Raw genomic sequence first — 23,981 nt, 5'->3', positions numbered from 1 at the left:
GGACAAAATGAACGATGGTATGTTAAAGTGCCCACAAAGAAATGTATTTATAGGTAATACACTTTCTGAGTACACTAGCACATGCAATCATGCAACTAAAATGTTCTTGATGTCATACTCTAAAAGGATGTCAACTTTAAACGTGAACATGTAAAAATGGAGAGTTTGGGCACGGGTCCAATGAACCCAGGCCCGGACTGGCCGTTGCAGGCACCGGGCAATCCCCCGGTCGGCCGCATGGGTGGGGGCCGGTTTTGGGCCCAGGGGGGCCGTTTTTGTTATAGGGCCGTTTTTTGCAGCATAGCTGTAAAAACGGCCCTATAACAAAATCGGCCGAAAACCGGCCCTGGCAAAGAGCACGGTCGCAACCCCCCCCCACTCCCCCAGCTGGGGAGGGGAGGGGAGGGGGGCCAGCCGAGCACTGTGCCAGGGCCGGTTTCGGTTCCCAGTCCGGCCCTGAATGAACCCCACGTCATCTCGTACTGAAGGCCTAGACTTTATGCAACGTGCATATCTCAGTGATGTAAAATACACCCATCCAATACCCATCTCTCACTTCTCTTCCTTTCTTCTGAGACTTTATCCAACATTGGATTCTCGTTGGTAGTGGGCAATTATATTCTCCTAAGAATGTATTCATCATTTGTATCTCATTTATGTAACTTGCTAAAGGAGATAAAGTGTGGCACTGGAGAGCTCACAAACCCTTTACGAAATCAAGCCGGTGGACTAAAATGTGATGGAGTCGTGATGCTATGTTATCTACCTGTTATTAACACAATCAACAAAAAAAAAAAAAAATTGAAAAAGAATGCCTTATACTTCCGAAATTCCAAGCAACATCCACCCCTCTAACAGATAATAGAACATTCCATTCTGCCCATACTTTATTAAACATCTATCGCTCATCAATACCAGACCATTCCATTCTTCCAACACTTTATCCAAGATGCATTTCTAACTCTTGCATGGCTGTTCCATTCTCCCAAAATGTTATCCTACATAGATTCCTTACTGATCTGAACATTTATATTTCTTTCAAAATGCCATCGAATACCCATCACTCCTAAAGTAGGGCAGAGCCAAATTCGCATTTGCTTGCTGCGATTCAAAAAGGGCAAATACGTTATTGCTATAATGCGCTGCATGCCAAGGAAGGAATATTTAAGAAATAAGAAAAGCTGGCCAACAAAATCATTTAACTGGAAGACACGTTGTAGAAGTTTATTTCTTTTTATGATACACATGGCAAGATGCAATAGGTTTACAAAAATAGCGTTTTAGCTTCGATCATTAAAAGAAGTGGTCAGGAATGAACAAATACACAGATATAACACATAGTGGACAATACAGGCACAGAATTTGTAATGGAAACAAAAAAATAGACCCACAATTCTCCGATTTGAATTGAAAATCTCCAAATTAGGAGGTCCATGGAAAAATACTGATTTACAAGCGCGTCAGTAAACAGGCAGAACCTTATGTAGAAAGGCACAATGTTCTGTTTCGAAATATTAATTTACAAACACTAACTCATGACTATATTTTTTTAATGTTGCTGTGTCAACAGAAAACGCAAAAAAATAAAAGCTGAATATGGTGAGTGCATTATGGGATGTGCATGATTACGTATGAAATCGCCTTGAAATCATTCCTGGGACAATCCCTATAGATGCCGGCCAAGAAACAGCCATCAAGATGCCGTTCCGATCTCAACCACAAGATGGTGGAATAGGTCACAGTATGTGAATCTCATTTAACTGGTCACTGCAAAAGTGGACTTAGTCACATTATTATCCTGCAATTCTGTGACCTCCCCCTTTTTTCTAGGTATCCGAAAAAAGTTTGCAAATTCCAAATCTTTCTGATTGAAGATTTCAAAAATCTCTTCTGCAAAGGGTCATGGAAGAAATGTGGACTGTAGGTGAAATATAAGTTATTAAACAAGGAAGAAATATGGTTTGGAGGCAATTTGGCAAAACGATCAGCGTAAGTAACATAAGACTGCAATTCTGGTACAATTCCAGCTTCCCCACTGGACCAAGTCGTATGATCTTGGGCATATTACTTTACCTCCCTCAACTGTGCCTCTTGGTGTGTATGTACCAATGTAGGGAGCACATAGAAACAAGCTGTAGCAACAGGTAACATACGTAAAGGAACAAAAACGGTGAGTCTCATTAAAGTTGCCTGCAACACTAAAATCTAATTCTAATGGGAAATGCATCAAAACATGATATCCGGAGGTGGGGAGTAGAAGTCGGCCCAAATCGAACATTGAAATCCTAGAAAATTAAATATTTTAAATATACTTTGCAGACAATTGATAAGAGGGGACAAAGAGGGTACAATTTTTAAATAGGTTACCTCCCGCCATTTTGAATTTGATTCTGTAATCCCTTCCAGGGACATACTAAACTCAACAACCACCCTCCACCCAAAGTTATAAACATACTGTGAATAACAGTGTATTCTGTGAGATGGGAGAGATGTACTCAGGTGAGTACGTGTACCAGGAAACTCAAGGTATGAGCTCCAGCTCCAACATTCGACCAAGGAAATTGAGATCATATATATTTTTTTTTAAATTTTTTTTTTTTTTTTAAATCGAGGGCTCCTTATCCTCTCAATGGTCGGGGGACTAAACATCTTTTCTCATGCATAACCCAAAGACGCTGAACTTCAGCACAGAAAGTTCTGTTTGTGAGTACAAAGTGCCACGCGTGCATTTGATGAACCCGTTTCAGAGCTCTCCTGTTCACAGTCCTTACAAAAGGGTAACACATAACTGAGTAAGAAAGGACGTGCTAATTAAAAAGGTGGAGTTCCTTCAGCCCTCCCTGCTGCTGTAGTAGTGGCACCATGGTGCAGCTGCACCGATAACCTGCCATGGCCTCATAAGGGCGCTATTGGGGTGGCTAGCAGATATTAAACGCGTTATTTATACGTAACAATAGTCCCTATGGAGCAAGGTACTATGATAGATTTGCAAGCTTAACAAAAGTCCACCATCAAGCATGTCATATGGAACCAAGCAAGGAAATGGACGCGGACTCCTGTCCCCTGTTCCCCTGTTCCCCTGTCCCCATGCTCTCACTCAACTCGGCCATCAACAAAGTAACTAACAGATGGAAAGCACTTTCCCTAGCTGTTGAACACTATCAACTCCCTGGACCTGCAATCACTCAATCGACAAGTGCAACTCTATGAAACGCTTCTTCACTAGGATATACAAAATCCGATCCGACACATACAACACAAAAAAACAGACATTTTACTGTAAATCCTCCATTGTACATCCTCCAAATGCACAAGCTGCATTCCCTGCTCTCATGCCAACCGTATCTTCAAATCATTCAAAGCCACCTCTTACGAAGTCGACATTTCCCCATTGACCACAGCAAAATCTCTTTATGGTGACGTCTTCAATCTCCCTCCCAACATAGGCTAGGACTTTTCCAGCCAAGAGGTCTTGCTGAATAACCTCAAGATAGGATAGATCTCTTCTCCTGAAGAAATCCACCCTTGACCCAGACGATCATTCCAACTACCCCCATCCCTGACCAATGTGATGAGTGAATTTTCCTAATACAAAAATATGCCGGAGCACAAAAACTTATTAAAAAAAAATGTGAGGATTCCCTCCTGCTCCCTTCTCTGGGCTGTGGAATGAGCCGTCTTGCTATTATGGCGAGAACTGTTTAAATAGCAACGTACATAATTAACAACCACTGAATTCTTAGGAAAAGGAATTCCCTCCTTTAAAACACGATTGTTATTCATGCAATGGGGCTTTCTCGGGTCAGTGAAAAAATGATAACAATTACGATCAATATTTGGCAGAAGCACGGAGGTGTTATCAATGTTTGTGTTGGCTATTTCGCTTCCCGAACCTGCAAATCTAGTCTTTCTGGCATCTCTGTTTTTTAGAGGACATCCCAGTCATTTTATGTTGTAACTATCAGTGGAAGTTTTAGCTTCAAGAAAAAGCAAATGTTCGATCATTTGGTCAAAGCATAGAAGTTTGGGTGGAGCTGGTCTACCCTCTTGAAGTTCCACGATCATTCGCAATCACCATTGTGTTCGGAGAGATCACCAGTCCAGATCTTATACAGATTGGTCAACAGTGACATGGCAGTTATTATTCTGGGAGCTATTAGCCCAGCCACCCACATTTATATAGGTCCAATGTCATTTCTGGGACTGCCTTTCTTCCGGGAGCACCGCATACTGTCGGCCACAGAGGCGTACAGCAGCGGGTGGATGCACACATTCAGGGTCACCAGGGCCTTGGTCACCTGCATAGCAGAATGCACGGTCACAGAGTCCGTGCAGTTCAGCCGGTGGATCCGGTTGTAAAGGTTAATATTCCGTAGAACATGATAGGGCACGAAAGAGACGGCATAGAGGGCAACCACAGAGAATACCATGAGCCACACTTTCTTCTTCTCCAGCGAGCTGAGGCTCTCGCTCTTGAACACCGTCCAGGCGATAGAGACGTAGGACAGCAGGGTGAGCAGAAATGGGATACCACAACCAAAGACAGCCAGGAACAGACTGTAGGGTATGTATGAAGTCAACTCAACTGTGCGGGCTGTGCCGATACACTCTGTGTGCTGAGGATTCCGTAGATCCAAAGCCGAGAATTTAAACACTGGTGCTGAAATTCCCGCCACCAGGATCCAAGTAACCAAACTAATGATCTTTGCGTGTTTAGGCTCAACCCTGCCATGCGCATACATTGGGTACACAATGGCTACGTATCGGTTAAGGCTGATGCATGTGACAAAAAGAATGCTTCCGTAGAGGTTGCAGTTGAAGAAAAAGCGCTCAAGCTTGCAGACGGCCGAGCCAAAAATCCAATGCTTGTCCATGACATAGTAGGCGATCAGCAGCGGTAGCGAGAGCGTGTACAACAGGTCGCTCACCGCCAGGTTGAAAGAGTAGATGATGCCAGTGTGCCAGGTCTTCTCTCGGGTGAAGAACAAATAGATGGCTAGGGCGTTGCCGCAGATGGCCACAAGGAACTCCAACCCAAAGATGGGGGGTAGGTACCGGATTTGGAATTCAACAAAATACTCGCTGCAGTTCTGCATGTTTTCTTCTCCGTCAAACTCGTAGAGGACCTGCAATCGATAAATTAAAGACAATAGTTTATTTGTTTGATGCAGCAATTTACCGCCGACTCTCCTACAGCAGTCTTTGAAACCACACATTTTGTATTATATATAAACACTAATTAGTCATATCCAAAGAGGCTAAGTGGGAGCTGGGAAATCTATCTGAGGCCATTGACAGAAGCTGACCTGTGCCTCCCATTCCCTTTTCAAAGAAGGACTTTTTATAGCCCTATATCGGCGCACGTGGAAGTGTCCCTGCGGACCACTGTCCAGCCTCATTTGACTACGACCAAGGGATTGGCTTTGAGTGGTTTTAGGATGCGTTTTTATCTGCACACTTTATAGTAGCATAACGCGTGTCAAAGTAACCCATAAGTTGTCCTTGTGATCTCAATAGCATGGGTGCCATTAGGTAGGGTAACATAGAATCGCTTCTACAGAACTAGAAACTACAGAACCTATGTAGCAAGTGCAATATAATAAAGCTAATATTAATAGACAATAGAGCTGCACTTGCTTCAATATTCCCAGATGGAAATTAGAGATGGGTGCTTTACTATTCATGGTGTAATGGCCTTGACGGTTGTGAAGGCAGTGGAGAAGAATACTGCATTAGTATCTTTGTTTTTGTGGACATCTCCTCTGTCTTCAACAAGGTCGACCATAGTTTGTTGTGGTTGCTTTTTGCCTACTAGTTTTCCTTATCCAGACTCTGTATGTGTGTCTCAGACTAAGGGTTACATGTGCAGCCAAGAAAAATTAGAAGGGGGAGTCGGGTCAAGTAAGGATAGGTCTTCGCCCCACTCCTGTGCAATCAGTATGTACCCAATCATCGATTGGTATCCAATAGGGGGCACATTTCCTAGGGATTGCTCTGCACACTGTTAGCTTGCGCTGATGATACCAATGTTTGGGAGCACACGTCAAGAAGTCTACAGAGAAGACTCCATGCACTAATGCGGTTTTACCAATTGCTTAATACTGAACTCAGTCATCAAAAGAACAAAGGTATTGTTCTTTTGTGGTTAGGCGTAGTAAAAGTAACTGGATAATTGTGGATAAAGGAATATTAATAATTAATGAATGTGTGAATCTCAGGGTGGCCTATGACCAGAAATTTTCTAGGATCCCACACTGCGATTAAAAAACAACTATGATCATTTTAGGTGTTACAACAGCTTTTAAACTCCAATAAAGTTTATGGGGCTTTTTTACTAAATCATACGATAAACGCAGATCTCAAGATAGTGTCTACCATGTTGTGCAGTGATCGACCAAGGGCTACAATTCCATACACGATCTTAATAGGGTTGAGAGGGAATCATGGAAAACTCTCTTGGGGCATATAGAGTCCACTACATTAAAACTGGTAAAACTTAGAGCTCAATATATGATGGTGCTTTCTCAGATATTGTTGTGCCTTTTGTACAATATCTTTAGTGCTATATCGTCTACCATATTGGCCTTGGTACAAGTCTCCTTCTGTGGTATCTCCAGAGTGTCTAAAGATCTGTTTTTGAAGTATTAACTTGATATAAAAATATAATAAAATAATCCTAAACGAATACATAAAAGCAAAATAATAACAAGCATTGGAAATGCAATAGGTCTCGCATTAGGAAAGTTTGAGCTATTGATCTTATAAATGAATTTTTTTTTATTTATGTGTTTTTTAAAATAGCTAAATTAATAGCTTTGTCATTTACAATGCCAATAGTTATAACTTTCGCAAATGTGACACCTATAGCATTTGTAATGCAACATGTTTTGTATTTACGTGACTTAGATGTATTGATATTACAAATAACAATGGCTTTTCATTTTTTTTAAGAATTTTTTTTTAACTTTATTGTGCAAAAATAGCTTTACAAGTATGGGCCTACAACCACAGGGGCCGGCCGCTAGGACATGTGATGCAGTTTATGTAATTCACAAAGCAGCGACAGCTCTTCAGTGGTCCAACTTAACACAGGATACCTTTTCGGCAACACAGGATGCAGGCAGGATATAGTAATTTTTTATTTAAAAAAAAAAAAAAAAAAAAAGAAGAAGAACAAGGAAGAAAACAAAGGAAAGAGACTCAAGGCGAAAGACGTTATAGACAATGTCGAGCTCTGATGGGGGGGACCCACAGTACAAAATAACAAATCAGGAGGACATGAAAGATAATCGGGAAGGGGGAGGCAGTAGGGAAGTCAGACATTAGGAGTAAAGGAATTAATAGTTTCAGGAACCTCTGGATCAGGGGGAGGGTGGAATGTCCAAAGTGTCTTCGAGGGGAGGTGTGCAAATGTTCCCTCGGTAGGCGTTCCACTGACCCCAGATTTTGCTCCAAGCCCTAGGCTTGCTCCTAGCCAGATATACTGTCTTCTCTCTAAACATACACCAGTCCATATTCTCCTTCCATGCCGACACGGCGGGGGGCCGTGGGGAACCGCACAACTGCGCAATATCTCTTTTCGCAATCATGTTCCCCAGTGCCGCCCACCGGGCCTGGGCAATGTTATAATCATTCGGCTCCCACACATTCAACATACATCTACGAGCCTCAGGCAGCAGAGCAACCCCGGTAACACACTCCATGACCGCATGCACTCGCTGCCAATACGCTGTCACCTCCCGGCACTCCCAGAGGATGTGGAGAAAGGTAGCACTCACACCACATCCACGCTTACACAACCCATCCAGGGAAAAACCCATCGCGACCAAACGGGGGCCTGTAACATATACACGGTGGAGAATCTTGAGCTGGACTAGACTGAGACGGGCCGGAATGGCGACTTCTTTGGGGGAGGATAAGGCGGCCTGCCAGTCCTCGTCGTCCAGCTCCAACCCGTCCCCGGACCAGACCTCTGAGACGCACAAGAAGGTCTGCCCGATTGTTGATTAGTTTCTAGTAAATCAAGGAGATTGTACTATCGGGCAGATGACCATCAAGTATACGGTCCTCGAGTGGGGATGACTCAGGAACCGAATCACCCGCTGTGAAGACAGACAGCAAAGCGTGGTGGACCTGTACATACCTGAAGAACTCTTGTTCCCCCAACTCGTACTCACTTTGAAGCATCGCAAAGGTCTTCACCGCTCCCTTCACCCAAAGATCACCCACTCTGCTGATACCAATCATGTCCCAGTTCTCAAAACCTTTCGTTGTCCAGAGGCACCCTAATTGTTCCGATGCGTACAATGGGGTCGCTTGCGTCAATCGATCATTCCATCCCATAGCCGCATTTGCATCTTTCCACACACGCACCGCAACCTTAGTGGGTCCCGTGAGGTTCCTCCCCGCAGTCCGAGAGTAGAGTGCTCTGTTGAAGTTACCGCCGGGCAATTGATGTTTGTCCATCTCGAATGCAGGAGCCGGACCGGGTTCATACGTAGCATGGTTGATGGCGGACAACTGAGAGGCCCAGTAATACCTCCTAATGTCCGGGAGCGCGATGCCCCCGTCATACCAGGGGAGAGTGAGTTTTGCAAGAGCGATACGAGCACGACCGTCCCAAACGAGCCTCCTCTGCAAACCTTCCACTTCCCGAAAGTACGCCGCCGGAATAACGTCAAAAGAATTTTGAAGCGCATAGAGAAAGCGAGGCAGAGACATCATTTTGAAGAGTGCCGCTCGACCGAGTGGCGACAACGGCAGTTTACGCCACCGAGCCACGTCCACCTTCAGTCGTCGGAGAGGAGGGAGGAGATTGTGCTCGTAGCTGGCAACCGGATCCAACGATATATAGACTCCCAAATACTTGAAGCCTGATTGCGAGATTTGAATGGGAAACCTACTCGGCAATGGGGGAAGGCCGCCCGAGATGACATACACACACGATTTGGACCAATTGATAATCAGGCCGGAGTTCTTGCCAAAAGTAGTGAGAACATCAAACAGGACATTAAGAGATTTACGAAGGGAGGTAAGGTATAAAAGGATATCGTCGGCGTACAACGAAACACGATCTTCAAAGTCGGGTGACCACTGAATGCCCTTTATCGACGGCTCCCAACAGAGCCAGGCTGCGAGCGGTTCGAGAGCAAGAGCAAAGTGCAAGGGGGACAGCGGGCATCCCTGCCGCGTACCCCTCCCGAGAGCAAAGGACCGGGACACTCTGCCATTGACGACGACCTGAGCCAACGGATCCGAATACAGAAGTCAAACCCAACTAATAAAGTCCGCACCGAAACCAAACTTCGCCAGAGTGGCCCAAAGATATGGCCATTCAATCGTATCGAAGGCCATCGTGGCGTCCAAGGAAGCCGGTTCCGATAGAGACCCCGCCCTAGTGAGAACACCGTGTAGACACCGCAAGTTGAGAGCAGTGTTTTGGTGTGGAATGAAACCGGATTGGTCCGGGTGGATCAGGTCACAAATTACAGTGAGCAAACGATTGGCAAGGATCTTAGGCTCGGCATTCAGTAGGGAAATAAGCCGATACGACGCACAGCGATCACGTGGCTTGCCCTCCTTAGGGATCACAACTATAGTGGCCAAACGCTGATCACAAGGGAGGACACCAAGCTCACGTGACTCCCTGAACATTGCGCGAAGGTAGGACACAACTTTGTCCGGGCGCAGTTTATACAGTTCGACAGGGAGGCCATTAGGGCCCATGGCCTTACCAGAACGGAGGGAACGGATCGCGGTAGCGATCTCATCAACCGACAACGGGGCCTCCATGCGCTCTCGGTCCTCCTCAGACAGACAAGGCAAAGCAATGTCCCTCAGCAGTAAACGAGAGTCGTCTTCATCTCTGTCGAACACCGGGGAGTAAACCACACGAAAATAGTCGGCAAAGCATTCCACAATCTCGCCAGGGTCAGTCACGCACACACACACCATCCGAAGTCTGTATCACGGGAACCACACGATTAGCTCTTTCCTTTCTATCAAGCCATGCGATCAATTTGCCCGCCTTATCACCAACATCGTACAATCTACCCTGCTGTTCCCTGAACATTGTCTTGGCGGCATCCGTAAATTTGATTTATAATCAAATTGCTTCAAACTAAGGGCGTGGAGTCTCTCCCGGTTGACACCTAATTCCAGGTCAGCCTCCAGCTCAAGTATTTCTGCCTCCAGACTCTCAACCTCCGCATTCCGGGCTCTCCTGGTCTCAGCTATGAAGGATAGGGCCTGGCCACGAATGACAGTTTTGAAGGCCTCCCACAGGGACACGGAGGACGAGACAGACCCCTCATTTTCCAGGAAGTAAGAATCTAGGGATTTTATCAGGCTACTACGGGTCTTGGGGTTACGCAAATACCATGGGTTGATAGGGGCAATTCGCCCCGCGGCGTGTGTCCCAGTGTCAAAACTAAGCCACAAAGGAGAATGATCAGAAATGCCTCGGGCCAAATGTCTGATCTCCCTGACGTAGGAAGACTGGACCGCGGGCATAAGGACATAATCGAGCCTGGATAGACTACCGTGGGCCCCGGAATGAAAGGTGTACTGACATTGCATCGGGTGCATTAACCGCCAGCAGTCCACCAGGCCAAAAGTGTCTATGAACCCACCGAGCCAAGATTGGGAAGTGGGAAGCATCCTGGGAGGGTGGCGATCCAAACTGCCTGAAAGCACAGAATTAAAATCCCCACCCATAAGAAGGAGACTGTCAAGGAGGCCCGGAGACCCGGGGGAATGTATACTGTAACCAAGGAAAGAGTTTTACCCTCCCACCTACCAGTGATAGCAGCGTAACGCCCTCCGTCATCAAGGATAACATTATCTATCTCGATGGGGCGAGGAGACCTGATCAAGATACCAACCCCTCTAGAACCAGTAGTAAACCCCGAGTGAGCCACCAGTCGGTAAGCCCACCTATTTGAAGAATGACACACATTTCCCACCAAATGCGTTTCCTGCAAGAGTACCACATCAGGAGACAAACAATGCAAATATTGCAACACAACACCCCGCTTGATACGATCCCCCAATCCGTTGACGTTCCATGATACCAACCTCAACCCACTCCCCCCCCATCCCCACAAGTAAAGTACAGGTCACCCCACAAAGAGCCGGATACCGGAGTAAGGAAAAGACCAATTTGTCGCCTTGAGAGGAAAAAACACACGCCCAAACACCCCATCCCACCCCCCAACCAACACCCGTTACAACTCCCCCCTCCCTGCACCCCCGCAATAGACCCAAAAGCCACCCCAACATGCAGTGTGCCTGTCGCCCTAAGAACCCCACTCTACAAAAAGACCCCGGAGGAGGAAAGAGGCCCGTCGCCACCCGGACATGAACCGCAATGAGACATATTAGGAATATAAATAGAACCCAGCTGAGAAAAGTCTAATGTTCGGAGGTCAGGGACCAAAAAAGTCACTTCCGGGTAGGCTCACCAGCTTCGGCACCGCCAGGGTGCTCCGTCCGATCACCTCGGCCAGGTAGGGTGTCCAGCCAGTCATTTACATTAACCGGCCGATCAAAAAAAAAAAGTCCGCTCCTCATACTCCACTCGAAGCCTGGTGGGAAAAAGCATTGCATACTTCAAACCAAGGTCCTGAAGCAGTCGTTTTACACCCTGGAAGGCCATTCTTTGTCTCTGGACATGTTGCGTAAAGTCCGGGAAGAAGTTGACAGAGGAGTTCTCGAAGTTTACCGGGCCATGTACTCTCGAAGCCTGCAAGATCGCATCTCGATCCCTGAAGTGGAAGAGTTTCGCAATGATGGGCCGCGGAGGAGCGCCCGGCTTGGGCTTTCCACCCGGCACCCGATGTGCACGCTCCACTGCAAAAAACTTGCTGAGTCCAGAGGGAGAAAGATGTTTCAGGACAAGATCCTCAACCAGGAGATCTACCGAGTGAGGCTCGGGATTTTCTGCCACACCTATGACGCGAATGTTGTTGCTTCGCGCCCTGTTCTCAAACTCCTCAAGCCGATGGGACATCAAGTCATTGGCAGATTTCAAGTTACCAACTCCTGTCTGAAGTTCCGACACGTCGGTCGTGAGGCTGGAATTCTTCAGATCCAATGACTTCACTTGCTCATTGGTCTTGGACAGGTCGGCCCTGATCAGGGTGACATCGATGGCAACAGTGTCTATTTTACAAGCCAGTGCCTCGTATTGCTGACCAATGGTCTCCTTCATATTGGAGATGGCGCCCATGATGTCCTGCAGGGACAGATCAGCTGGGGCGGAAGGGTCTTCTTTGGCATCTTCTGGGGTACGACTGGTGAGTCCAGGGGATCCTTTGGGCTGAGTGTAACGATCGATGACATTCGTCTGGACCAGTCCCCCACGAAGAGGAGCCTTTGTCTTCCGCTTCTCAGCGTCACCCTTACCAGCCATGTTGGAAGATGCGCCCCAGAGGGGCCCGCGAGACCTGGTGAAAATGGCCGCCGTCAGGCCGGGCACCAATAGACCACAAAAGCCGACTCGTATTGCCAAAACAAAAGTACAAAAAAATGATCCAAACGGCTGCAGAGTTAAGGCAGTGGTTGCATTAGATGGAGGCTGGAATGGCCCCAAGCCGAGGGATACGGTCTCACAATCAAACCGTGTCGGGATCCAGAATCGAAACCGAAAGTGGTGATGGGGCAACTGAGGGGACCCCACTGCCGTTGTTGTTCGAATCCGTCCCGGATCCAAAAGTTGCCCAGTCCCCGGCTCGCCTCCCGGTGGGCCCAAGAAGTTCAGATCGACGCAGTTTCGGTTGCCCAAGTCCGATTTAGGATCTGGAAAGAGTTATGAACTCAGCCGAGGTTCATCTCAAAGAATCCGTCCAGGAAATCAGGATAACTTCAGGATAGATTGCGAAGGGTGGCGAGGGTCCGGGGAGCCCTGTGCTCACGCGACCATCTTGGATGCGCGCTAAAGCTCTTTTTTAAAAATAATTAACACTTAAAAAATGTATTTTAATTTGTAATGTCAATAGCTTAAACTTTTGTAAATAACTTGTGAAGATTATGTTCAGTGTTTTTTATTGTGACGAAAATGCAAGAACAGAAGTGAAATATTAACATCTTTTTGTGATTTGTAATAAAGCTTCAAAGCTTGAAAACAGCTTGAAACATTGAAAGAACCTATTTGAACCAGTGATGCTGTGGTGGTGCGGAGTGATGCTGTGGTTGCACTGATATTTTCTTTCAGAAATGCGAGCTAAGCACCCATCGGAGATTGCACTCTGAAAGAAAAGGAAAACGGCTGGAGCGGGAGTCCGTCGCGCTGAGGTACGCATTCAAAAATAGAAAGTATTATTCAAACGTACTTGTGCAATATGATACTAAATTGATCAAATCCGTCTTTTGTAGCACCCAGCACTGAATATCGGACAAACAAAAAAATGAAAGCGGCTTCTCTGAGAAAATACATAGCATTCAGGTATGCCTAGACTTTCATTCATTAAATAAAACAGTAGCAGGCTACACGTACAACTGAGTGAAATGAATAATATGAGTACATCTTCCACAGAATCCTGTATAAACAGCAAGCAAGCGCATTGGCAGGCAAGACCTAAAAATAAGTAATGCATTTGGCCTGTTGGACGTTGACCCCACTGATATAACTCTTTTCCGTTCGAATGGATTCTGTTAAAGCAGTGCCACAAATTATTTGCGTGAAGAAACACATTTGCGACATGCAATTATTTAGGTTGTGAAGACAAAGCATCAAAGTACCTCATGTGCAGCCTTCCATCTACTTTTCTATTGTATTTAAGTTTGTTGCCAACACTTGATTGCGCAATCATACAAAGCAGACGGCTTCCACTGTTAATGGTTCAAGAAGTGATTCCGAACATACGTCATGAGCATTTGGAATGCATATTGCACACTTTATTTAAAGGAGTGGATAAAGTGAAGGTGGCAAAGCCCATAGAGGTGAGACTCAGGGAGAAATGCGTGAGTGGCTGCCAGTACTCACCTTTTTTTGACTTTTGTAAGGGAGCACTTGCACTTAATGTGTATTTACTGCAATAAAGGCAGTATATTTTTCTGTATCAATGTGAGACGCTGTGCTGCAATTTGGGTGTGGAATGGTCAACTTTATGGCGCTACTTGGATACTTGCACATTCAGCGGGCTCCTGTGCAGCTCATCATGTGAGGTTGAGACAAATATACAGCTCCACATTAAGGGCTGGAAAATTGTCGGATAATTCAGAAATTATGTTCTATTAGTTATGTCAAGTAAAAATAATTGGTTTTGGTGCTGAACAGAATCGGCAAATAACAATGGCAAACCCAATAGGCCCAAATGGCTTGCCTTGTTGGCTTTGCAAACATCTTTTCATAACAGCGACATTATAGTTGTGTAGGACTTCCACTGGCAGCCGGTGTGAGGGCAGATTCTGATCCACTGCCTCCCTTAGGTCGCCAGGGACATGAAAGAAAGTAATTGAATAGGACACGGATATTCAAAGTACAGGCCAGGTACCCCTTGAAGGTCTTACATGTGATAACGAAGAAAAAAAAGGGAGGGAAATAAACATTTCCTAGGGTCACATCATTTGGTCAAGCGTAGAAGCAGAGAAGGCACATCTTTTTTGTATTGACAAACCTAGTAACTTTTCCATCTGCACAGAAGAGCACAAAAATCACCATGCCAGACCTTATGCGACTATGCTAAAGAGTGCCAAATGTCATGCAGATTCAAAGTTATAGGCAAATCAAACAAATGCCTTTTCAACTTTCAGTAGAAAGAACAGCTGTACCACAACTACACAAACTACACAGTGGGACCTGAAACCAGCCCTGGCAATCAGCTCGACCGGCCCCAAGGGGCGGGTTGGCGAGTGGGAAGCACCACTCCTGCTGCCACTTTTGTTACAGGCAGCAGACATTGCAGCAATGCTGCAAAACCAGCCACCTGTAACAAAACTGGCACCCAGGGGTCCAAAACCAGCCCCCACCCTTCCGGCCCACCGGGGAAACGCCCAATGCCAGCTGCAGCCAGTCCGGCCCTAGCGACAGCAACTGTGTAATGCACCCCCATTCGAGAGCGAGGATACATAAGGTTTATCTGTGTAATATGGTCCAATATTGCCATCTCTGGGTTCTGGTGACATCAGAAACCACAAGGCTGATGTCCAAGTGGTTTGGAAAGGTCATCAACCCCGAGATGGCTCTATAGGACAATATTAGACATGGGACCTGTTAGGAGTTTTTTTTATATGTTTACTTTGTGGCAGTAAGCTTGAAAAAACGGCTCTCTTCAATATGCAGTTAGCAATTGCATTGCCCAACTGCTTTCTCACAGTGCGAGAAAGCCAAAACATAAAATGGTGATATCTTTTGGTTATTACCATTTTATGTTTCTTTCCGCATTGCAGGCAGGCAGGCTGGTGGGCGGTGCTGCCCGGGCAGGGTAGGAGTGGTTTGCCTACTCCTGAGTAGTCAGTTTGGTTGGCCCTCTTGGGCCGCCCAAACCAGTCATGCGTACTCTGCACTTCTCCATGCAGGCTGCATTGCAGGCTACATGAAGAACACGCAATCCCCTACAGCCCCTGCCTGGGCGACGTCCCGACCAATTGCAGGGCTCCACTGGAGCGTTGTGATTGGCTTAGAGGAGGGGAGGGAGGCTGCCTGCTTCCTGTTCCTGCTGGAGGCAGTCCAGCAGGAACGGGAAGGGTAAGTATTACATTTTTTTTAAATTATTTGAAACCCCTCATTACCGCTTGACCCCTCGCTTATCTTGCCCGTCCCCCCCACCCCAAAAGTGATCCATGCCGGCCTCGACAGAGCAATGGAACTGGAACATGCGGCAGATAGTACGTAGGGAGCATGGAAGATGTAGACTGGGAAGCTGCGTTGGACCAGCCACGTGAAGTGGCAAATAAAATAAGACTGCGGCTTAGTAGACTGAAGATATTGCGAAGTGTTTACAACATAATTATGGATATACCTTACTTGTCACAACATTTTCTGCATAATTTGCAAACTTTATAGATGTCACTAAAAATATTGTTTCGATCTCAAATGGAAGAAAATAATTGTCAGAGAATAAATTTGTATTTCTTTACCACATAATTTAAATGGCCATGCCACATACTTTGGTTCTTCATGCCCCATAATCCTAGCCCTGACAATATTAAAACTCTGCAGAATACCTTGGGGACTGCCATTATGTTGTTGAAATCTATATTTCATAGCCAATCACAAAATATTTTTCCATAGTCAAGGTTTCTGGTGAAGTATGAGTTTTTATACCACTACATTTATGAAAAAAAGCATCAAAACAAGTAATGTTTATTATATATGCTGATCCACTGGGACAAAATGAGATGGGGGCATGACTCACGAAAGGTGAAGTCTCAAGTGAGCCTTGATTGCCCCTCCCTTTCCTCCAGAATAGTAATTCATGCCATGTTATAGCATGTGATACTCTGGGAATATGCTGTTTAAGCCATAGTATTTGTTCATGTGTACATATTTTAACTAAACATATTTAACAAAATCTAAGAAACAAGGTTAACATGTGTATGATAAAAATCACATTGACAAGCAAATCCTTGTGGCTATCAGAAGAGTTGTTTCCCTGTGCAAAGTAATTCGTACATGTAGTCAGTGAGGCAGTAAAATGTGTTTTTTCTCATCTCAAATTTACTTTACTGTTGGAATAGACTCAAATTTGACCTTTGCACTGTATTCCTGAATGTGTGTTTATTCGTGCACCTGCTCCAAATATCCGTAATTGTGCCACATTTATTTTGATTGAACAACAATATAATTAGCAATGCTGATAATCATTTGATACATTCACTTATTTGGTAGGTGTGCAAATTAATTACTGAGACCACCATTTATTTTTGATCATAATCGAAAATATTCACAAGTAATTTTTGGATATCAAAGCTCAGACAGTTGACCAACATACATGAAAACCAATACCAACAACATTTTTCATTCACAATAATAACCCACAAAACATTTAAGGAAAATCATGAAGTAGACATGTGGAAGAACATCAACCACCTATTACCACCTAGGACTAAAAAGAGGATAATACTTGTATCCTGGTTCTGAATTGAACAGTCCACTGGGAGCAAACTAATTAAATCATTCACCTAGCTTCTGTCAGTTGGGCAAAACAGGAAGCCTTACAGAATGACTTGGAATCAATGGCTAGTGACAGCGATATATTATTTACAACATTTAAACATAATCATGTTCCCTGTGCGCAGGTGATATCTTTACAACACGTTCTCTGGTGTACAGCACTGTTGACGAATTTTGAGCCCTAATTAATTTGGGGGTTCTCCCAGGACGCAGAAAAACTGGATACTATAAAAGAAATGAAAAATGTAATATGTTTTAGTGATTTATGATTTCTGTGTGTGGGTTGACAGTAATGTCTGTGACCTAAACGGTTTATCTTATTTGTACTGCAGAACCGATAGTATGGCCCGCCCAATTTTCTTTCTGTGTGTATCTCCCAATAGGTTTTAATAAAAAATGTAGAGGTTTCATTAACTATGTTGTGAAACCTTAATTAGTAGAGATTCATATTATCGGAACAAACGTCCGTGCACTCACTTAAATATAGTAGGGTCCAGCCAACTTAGGAGTGGTGGGCTACATTTTTCAGGGAGAATCGATTTGAAGGAGATCTGCAAATATATAAACCACCAATAGAGAATGGAGGGTCTCAGGGAACGTTTAAAGACCAAGCGCGAATGTATTCCCCAAAGAGAGCTGTCAGAACAAAAATGAAATCCGCGAGTCGAACAAGACTTACTATAGCTACAGACCTAAAAATCAGTGATGCTATTGAAAGAGGGGTTACAATCCTCAATGAGGAAGCACTTGAAGAAAATCCTTAAAATAGGAGAAAATCCGTCCCTTTTAAAGAATGTTCTTCTTTAAAGGCTACCTCGTTGATGATGGTCCTCCCTCTGTCAATAGCATCACAGATTTTTAAGACTTTAGCTATAATAGACTTGTTCGACTCAGCAGACCCGCGGATTTCATTTTTGTTCGATCTGCAAATACATACATGTATCAATAAACATCCAGCGTTTGAGCGGGCGAATCATTTCATATGATAAAGCTGAACAAAGGTGAACTTTAACATCTTAATGACTGTTGGTGCCGACAGTAGCTAGCCACACCTTGACTAGCTATGTTGTGCACTTATTTGGAATTCTTTTCCTCTTCATATAAAGCAGAATGATAACATCCTCAGCTTTAGACGATCTTTGAAAACCTGGCTGTTTTCTCAAGCTTACCACTGACAGCACCACTCTGTTCCTTGACTGCTCTGCCTGGTTCTTTCTATAGCGCCATGAAGCCTTCGGGCGTACGAGCGCTCAATAAATTCAAACTAACATTAACATTAACATTAAACTGGTGTCCCATATTTACAAGCGAGGAAGTACAAATGCATGCTTTCCAACTTATTTGTGAAGTAATTCTGATGTGGTTGAGAGCGGCACTTCTCTACAATATTGTGAATAAATAATAAGGAAGGAAACGCCACTCATCTACGTTGTTGTGTAACCGGTCTACAGTCTTGGTGTTTTCCTGCATGCGCTAATGGAGTGATTTCATATCTCACAAATGCCGAACAAAGAATACTTACTTCTCTTCATGCTTTGAAATTCTTCACCTTTGTTCAGCTTCATCATATGAAATAATTTGCCCACCCTAACATTGGGTGTTTATTGATACAAGTATATATATTTGCAGATCTCCCTTAAATCAGATCTACCTGAAAGATGTAGCCCACCTCTGCCAAGCTGGCTGGACACCACTATATTGGAGTGCACAGACGTACGTTCCGATGATATGAATCTCTGCTAATTAAGGTTTCACAAATTAGTTAATAAAACCGCTGCATTTCTTTTATGGAAACAATTGGGAAATTTACACAGCAAGAAGATTGAGAGGACCATCCTATCGGTTCTGCAGTACAAATAAGGTAAACAGTTTAGGTCATAGACATTCCTGTCAACCCCACACACAAATGATAAATCACTAAAACACATTTCATTTTTGCTTCTTTTTTCATTTATAATATCCAGTGTTCTGTATCCTGAGGAGAACCTCCTAAATTCATTAGGTTTCGAAACGTGTCAACAGTTTTGTATACTGGATGAGCGTGCTGTAAAGATATCACTGGCGCACAGGGAACGGGACTACAGTTAAATGCTGTAAAGAATACATCCCTTTCACTAGCCATTGATTCTAAGTCATTTTGTAAGGCTTCTGGTTTTCCCAACTGACAGTAACTAGGTGAATGATTTAATTTGTTTGGCTCGCAGTAGGCTATTCAATTCTGGACCAGGATACACGTTTATCCTATTGTATACACATAGGGGCTAATCGGTTTATAATATTCTTCCACATGTCTAGGTCATGATTTTCGTTAAATGTTTTGTTGGTTATTAATGTGAATGAAACATTTTGTTGGTATTGTTTTTCATGTATGTTGGTCCGCTGTCTAGGAGTTTTAATATACAAAAACGAGTTGTGAATATTTTAGATTATCATAAAAAATAAATGGTCATTCCAGTAATCAATTGTACGTATGTATATTAATTTTTAGAGCGCAATGGTTACTCCAAATGAAGGGTCCCCCGCACTAAGATTCCACGCTAACTAGGAAACGGAGCTACACTACCAAAAAAAAAAAAAAAGACAACATTAAAGTTGGTTTTTAACTTTTTTCGAAAGATTATTTCAGACTGCTCCTGCCTAAAATCTACCAGAGGGGAGTTTCACAATTTATCGTCTAGATAACTGAAAGAGTGACCCCCCATACGTGCTCTAATGATCCTGGGAACAAGGGCCAGAGCAGCGTCAGAGGTCCTCAGACAATTGGTGGTATTAAATGATCATCAGCATTGGTAGTTATATTGTTGTTCAATTTGGTAGGGGCCTCGCCTTGCTGGCGTAATATTGGCATAACCCGTTTTTCTTTGAAAACTTTTGTTTTCATTGGCATGGCATGTAGGAGCTGCCAGTCTCCCACTACACTTGACCTTCGGCTGTGTGCAGCAGTGAGTTGACACTGCACTCTACATCAGTCACCTCCTTAAACTCTCTTTCGCTTCGGGAGTGGTTCCAAAAAGGTGGAAAGATGCGGTTGCCCTTCCTATAAAAAAAAGCAGAATGTAAGCATGAGTCAGTTGGAGAACCTGCGTCTGATTTCACTTTTGCCATATTTTGCAAAAATAGCTGAAAAAGTGGTCAATATCCAACTGATGGCCCATATTAATCAACACAACCTACCTCACCCTGCACAATCGGGTTTTCGAGCGACTTACTCTACCGAATCTGCACTGCTCCTATCAACAGAAACCATCCGCAGACATGTAGATGAGGGCTAGACGGTCGCTCTGGTCCTCTTAGACCTAAGTGCCACATTCGACACTGTAGCCCACCCAGTACTCCTACAGCGCCTCAGGAAAGGCGGACTGGTGGAACGAGCTCTAGATTGGCTGAGGTCCTTTTCACAGGATTGTAGATTTCAGGTGTCTCAGCAACCTTACTATTCAAAGAGCATTGGGCTCCATACTTAGCCCCACTCTCTTTAAACTCTATATCGCCCCATTGGCGGAGATTATTGGGAAATTTGGCATCAGTGTTTTGTCATATGCGGATGACACACAACTGGTGGTGTCATTAGTACAATCCCACGTTAAGGCAGCCATCAATTTCTCTACTTGCCTACAAGAACTGGCATCTTGGAGGTTCAACAACTGTTTAAAACTTAGTATACAGCTGTGCTCTCGCAACTACAATGGGGTAGATGAGTAAAATACAATGACAAAAACAATACAATAAATCACAGCAGATCCTTTGGTGTTTCTCTTGTCCCAGCAAGATGAAATTTAATGTATCCAGACTTGAAGAACAGTAAGCCGACACGTGTTTCGTCGTGTACAGATGAGTCAACACGACTCTTCAGGGCTTTTGGCTCAACCCCGAGCAAGTGAGTTGATTGATTAATCAGAGTATATCACTTGATACGGGTGTGTATAAGGTAGTAACCGGGAGGGGATCCATCCGCTGAGGCACTATGGAAAAACGGGTGCGTTCCGTTCACGGAAGACGGCGACCGGGAGGGATACCGTACTACCGCACACCACGCCTGGAGTTAAACGCACCCGTTTTTCCATAGTGCCTCAGCGGATGGATCCCCTCCCGGTTACTACCTTATACACACCCGTACCAAGTGATATACTCTGATTAATTTGACTGATCTTACAGAACGGAACACAGCAGCAAGAGTACTTTTCTTGCGCATTACTGGATGTACCGGTCCTATTGACCAGTACACATACACGTACATACCGAGTGAATTCCTTCAGGAGTACCAGACTTTGCTCAACTCACTTGCTCGGGGTTGAGCCAAAAGCACACCACGCCTGGAGTTAAACGCACCCGTTTTTCCATAGTGCCTCAGCGGATGGATCCCCTCCCGGTTACTACCTTATACACACCCGTATCAAGTGATATACTCTGATTAATTTGACTGATCCTACAGAACGGAACACAGCAGCAAGAGTACTTTTCTTGCGCATTACTGGATGTACCGGTCCTATTGACCAGTACACATACACGTACATACCGAGTGAATTCCTTCAGGAGTACCAGACTTTGCTCAACTCACTTGCTCGGGGTTGAGCCAAAAGCCCTGAAGAGTCGTGTTGACTCATCTGTACACGACAAAACACGTGTCGGCTTACTGTTCTTCAAGTCTGGATACATTAAATTTCATCTTGCTGGGACAAGAGAAACACCAAAGGATCTGCTGTGACTTATTGTATTGTTTTTGTCATTGTATTTTACTCATCTACCCCATTGTAGTTGCGAGAGCACAGCTGTATACTATTAATAAGTCCTGGACTTTTAGACGGTTAAGGGTTTTTTCCGTCTGCTCTTCACGCACTACTTGTAACCACTTTCTCCACACACTGTAACGTATCAATTGAGGCAGAGCGCCCCTAGTATCTAATTTCTCTAAAAACCCTCATCGCAGTTTCAACTGTTTAAAACTTAATGGCGATAAGACGGAGGTTCTAGGTGTAGGCAAAGCCCCTTCGGTTTGGTCCTCATCATGGTGGCCTCAGACTTTGGGCCCTACTACATTCCCCAGTGAACAGGCTAAGAACCTATGGATGTGGCTGGACATCAATCTCTCTTGTGAGCCACACCAGACTGGTGGTGGGGGAAGTGTTTTGGGGTAATGAGAGGACTTCAGAAGACCCTAGATGTACTTCCTGTGGCAGCTAGAAAAACCATGGGCCATGCTCTGGTAACCTCCCACTTGGACTACAGTAACGCCCTTTATCTGGGGGCAAGTAGCAAGTGTATGAAAAGACTTCAATGCATCCAGAGCACAGCAGCCCGCCTCGTTCTGATGCTGCCCAGGAGAGCTACCTCTAACAAGGCCCTGGCATCCCTTCACTGGCTTCCGGTGAAGGAGAGAATACTCTTCAAAGCCCTGTGTGTCAGTCACCGCTTCCTACAGAGAAAAGAGCCAACCTATATACATGATCTACTGTCTCTTATACACTGACCCGCCTTCTGAGATCCTGTGGGACAGGAAAGGTCAGAACTCCAGTCATTAAAAGCCCAAGAATGGGTGGTCGATCCTTCCGTTATCTGGCGGCTAAGCATTGGAATGACCTTCCCCTTGGTCTCCGGATGGAACCATCGGAAACACTCTTTCGCAAAAAACGGAAAACTTGGCTTTTCCGTCCTTAGGTTCTCCTCTAGCTGGATCACAGTAGTACTGCTACTGACGAGTTTTTGCTGCTGCATCGCGGGGACACCACTAGTGAGTGTAGCCATGCACTTTATAAATTTGTTTATTAATATTTAACTTATGAGAAGGTCCATTTTGGACCCCCACCACTTGGACGTGAGGGTCTGGAGGAGCTTGTACTGCTCCCTTTTGGGCCCTTTATTATTTTTTTCGGGACTCAGGAACTGGATTGCCAAGTCCTGTAATGGTAGCAACAACATGTTTTCAGATATTACAGTTAGAAAATCAGATCATTTTAGTACTGCAGTACTCAAATGTCCAACAGGAAAAAGGATCCTGCAGCAAGTATAGGCAACTGTTTTTATTTATTTATTTATTTTTGGTACAGGGGGGACTACCGCAGTACTAACCATACACAAACCTCTAACTCTTTGAGTCTTAATACTTTCATGTCCAACTCTAGCCCACCTTTAAAGCCAATTTCTCAAAAATGCTAATCGGATTTACAACAAATCACAAAAATCACTCTTTGTAAATTCAGTCTAACTTGTTGTAATTCCATTCTGCCCCTTTTTTTTATATCCGAGAACAAACTTTCCAATGAGAATTAAATTTGGAAAGCACACTTTTGCGACTCCCCTTTTTTATTGCCCCCTCTTGACAGCTCAGCACAAAAAACTTTCCATGAAGAATCCAAAGTCGATTAACTTTTTGTTTTGGGAAAGTGTCTTGCAGATTCGTCACCGTGGCAAACTTACTAAATAAACAAAAAATGCCTTTCCTATGTGAAGTGTGACCTAATGATAACGAATGTCTAACCCAACTAGAACTACACTGGTGTGAGAACCACCAGTGTAATATATTTATTTAAGTGTGTATGTATACCCAAATACACACATGCATTTACTTAAAGAAATGCCATTGTACTCCTATGACTCCCCTTGCCTGCACAGTGATTCCATGGGATTAACTTCCATGGGGGGATCCTTATAATGGCGCCTACACAGCATAAGGCAAACCCAAGGAGATGATGGACGGAGCGCTGAAACTTTTCTAACACTCACCCCCAGTTACAGATCTGGGTTGAATCCATCGTTGTCCTTTAGCTCACTTCGCCACCTCAGTTACGAACCAGCCATATGCAAATCAGTCTAGACCCTGTTCCTCGTGGGAACAGTCCAGCCCGAACTGCCAAGCCAGGACTTCCCT

The 23,981-nt window shown here is 44.5% G+C and overlaps 1 protein-coding gene across 2 annotated transcripts in view; it reads right to left on the bottom strand.

The window, feature by feature from the left end:
- Nucleotides 1-1,193: 1,193 nt before the first annotated feature.
- Nucleotides 1,194-23,981, bottom strand: part of P2RY11 (purinergic receptor P2Y11) — a 219,501-nt gene continuing 196,713 nt past the window's right edge. For both annotated transcript variants that reach the window (XM_086959074.1, XM_086959075.1), the window contains exon 2: nucleotides 1,194-5,126. In XM_086959074.1, the coding sequence (XP_086815200.1) occupies nucleotides 4,176-5,126 (951 nt within the window). In that variant the 3' untranslated portion in view covers nucleotides 1,194-4,175. The remainder of the gene's footprint in view (nucleotides 5,127-23,981) is intronic.

Source organism: Lissotriton vulgaris, chromosome 1_1 (genome assembly GCF_964263255.1).
Source record: "Lissotriton vulgaris chromosome 1_1, aLisVul1.2, whole genome shotgun sequence".
NCBI classification, from domain to species: Eukaryota; Metazoa; Chordata; class Amphibia; order Caudata; family Salamandridae; genus Lissotriton; species Lissotriton vulgaris.
Note: the sequence above shows the minus strand (reverse complement) of the source record. Positions and strands in the feature narration are given on the sequence as shown.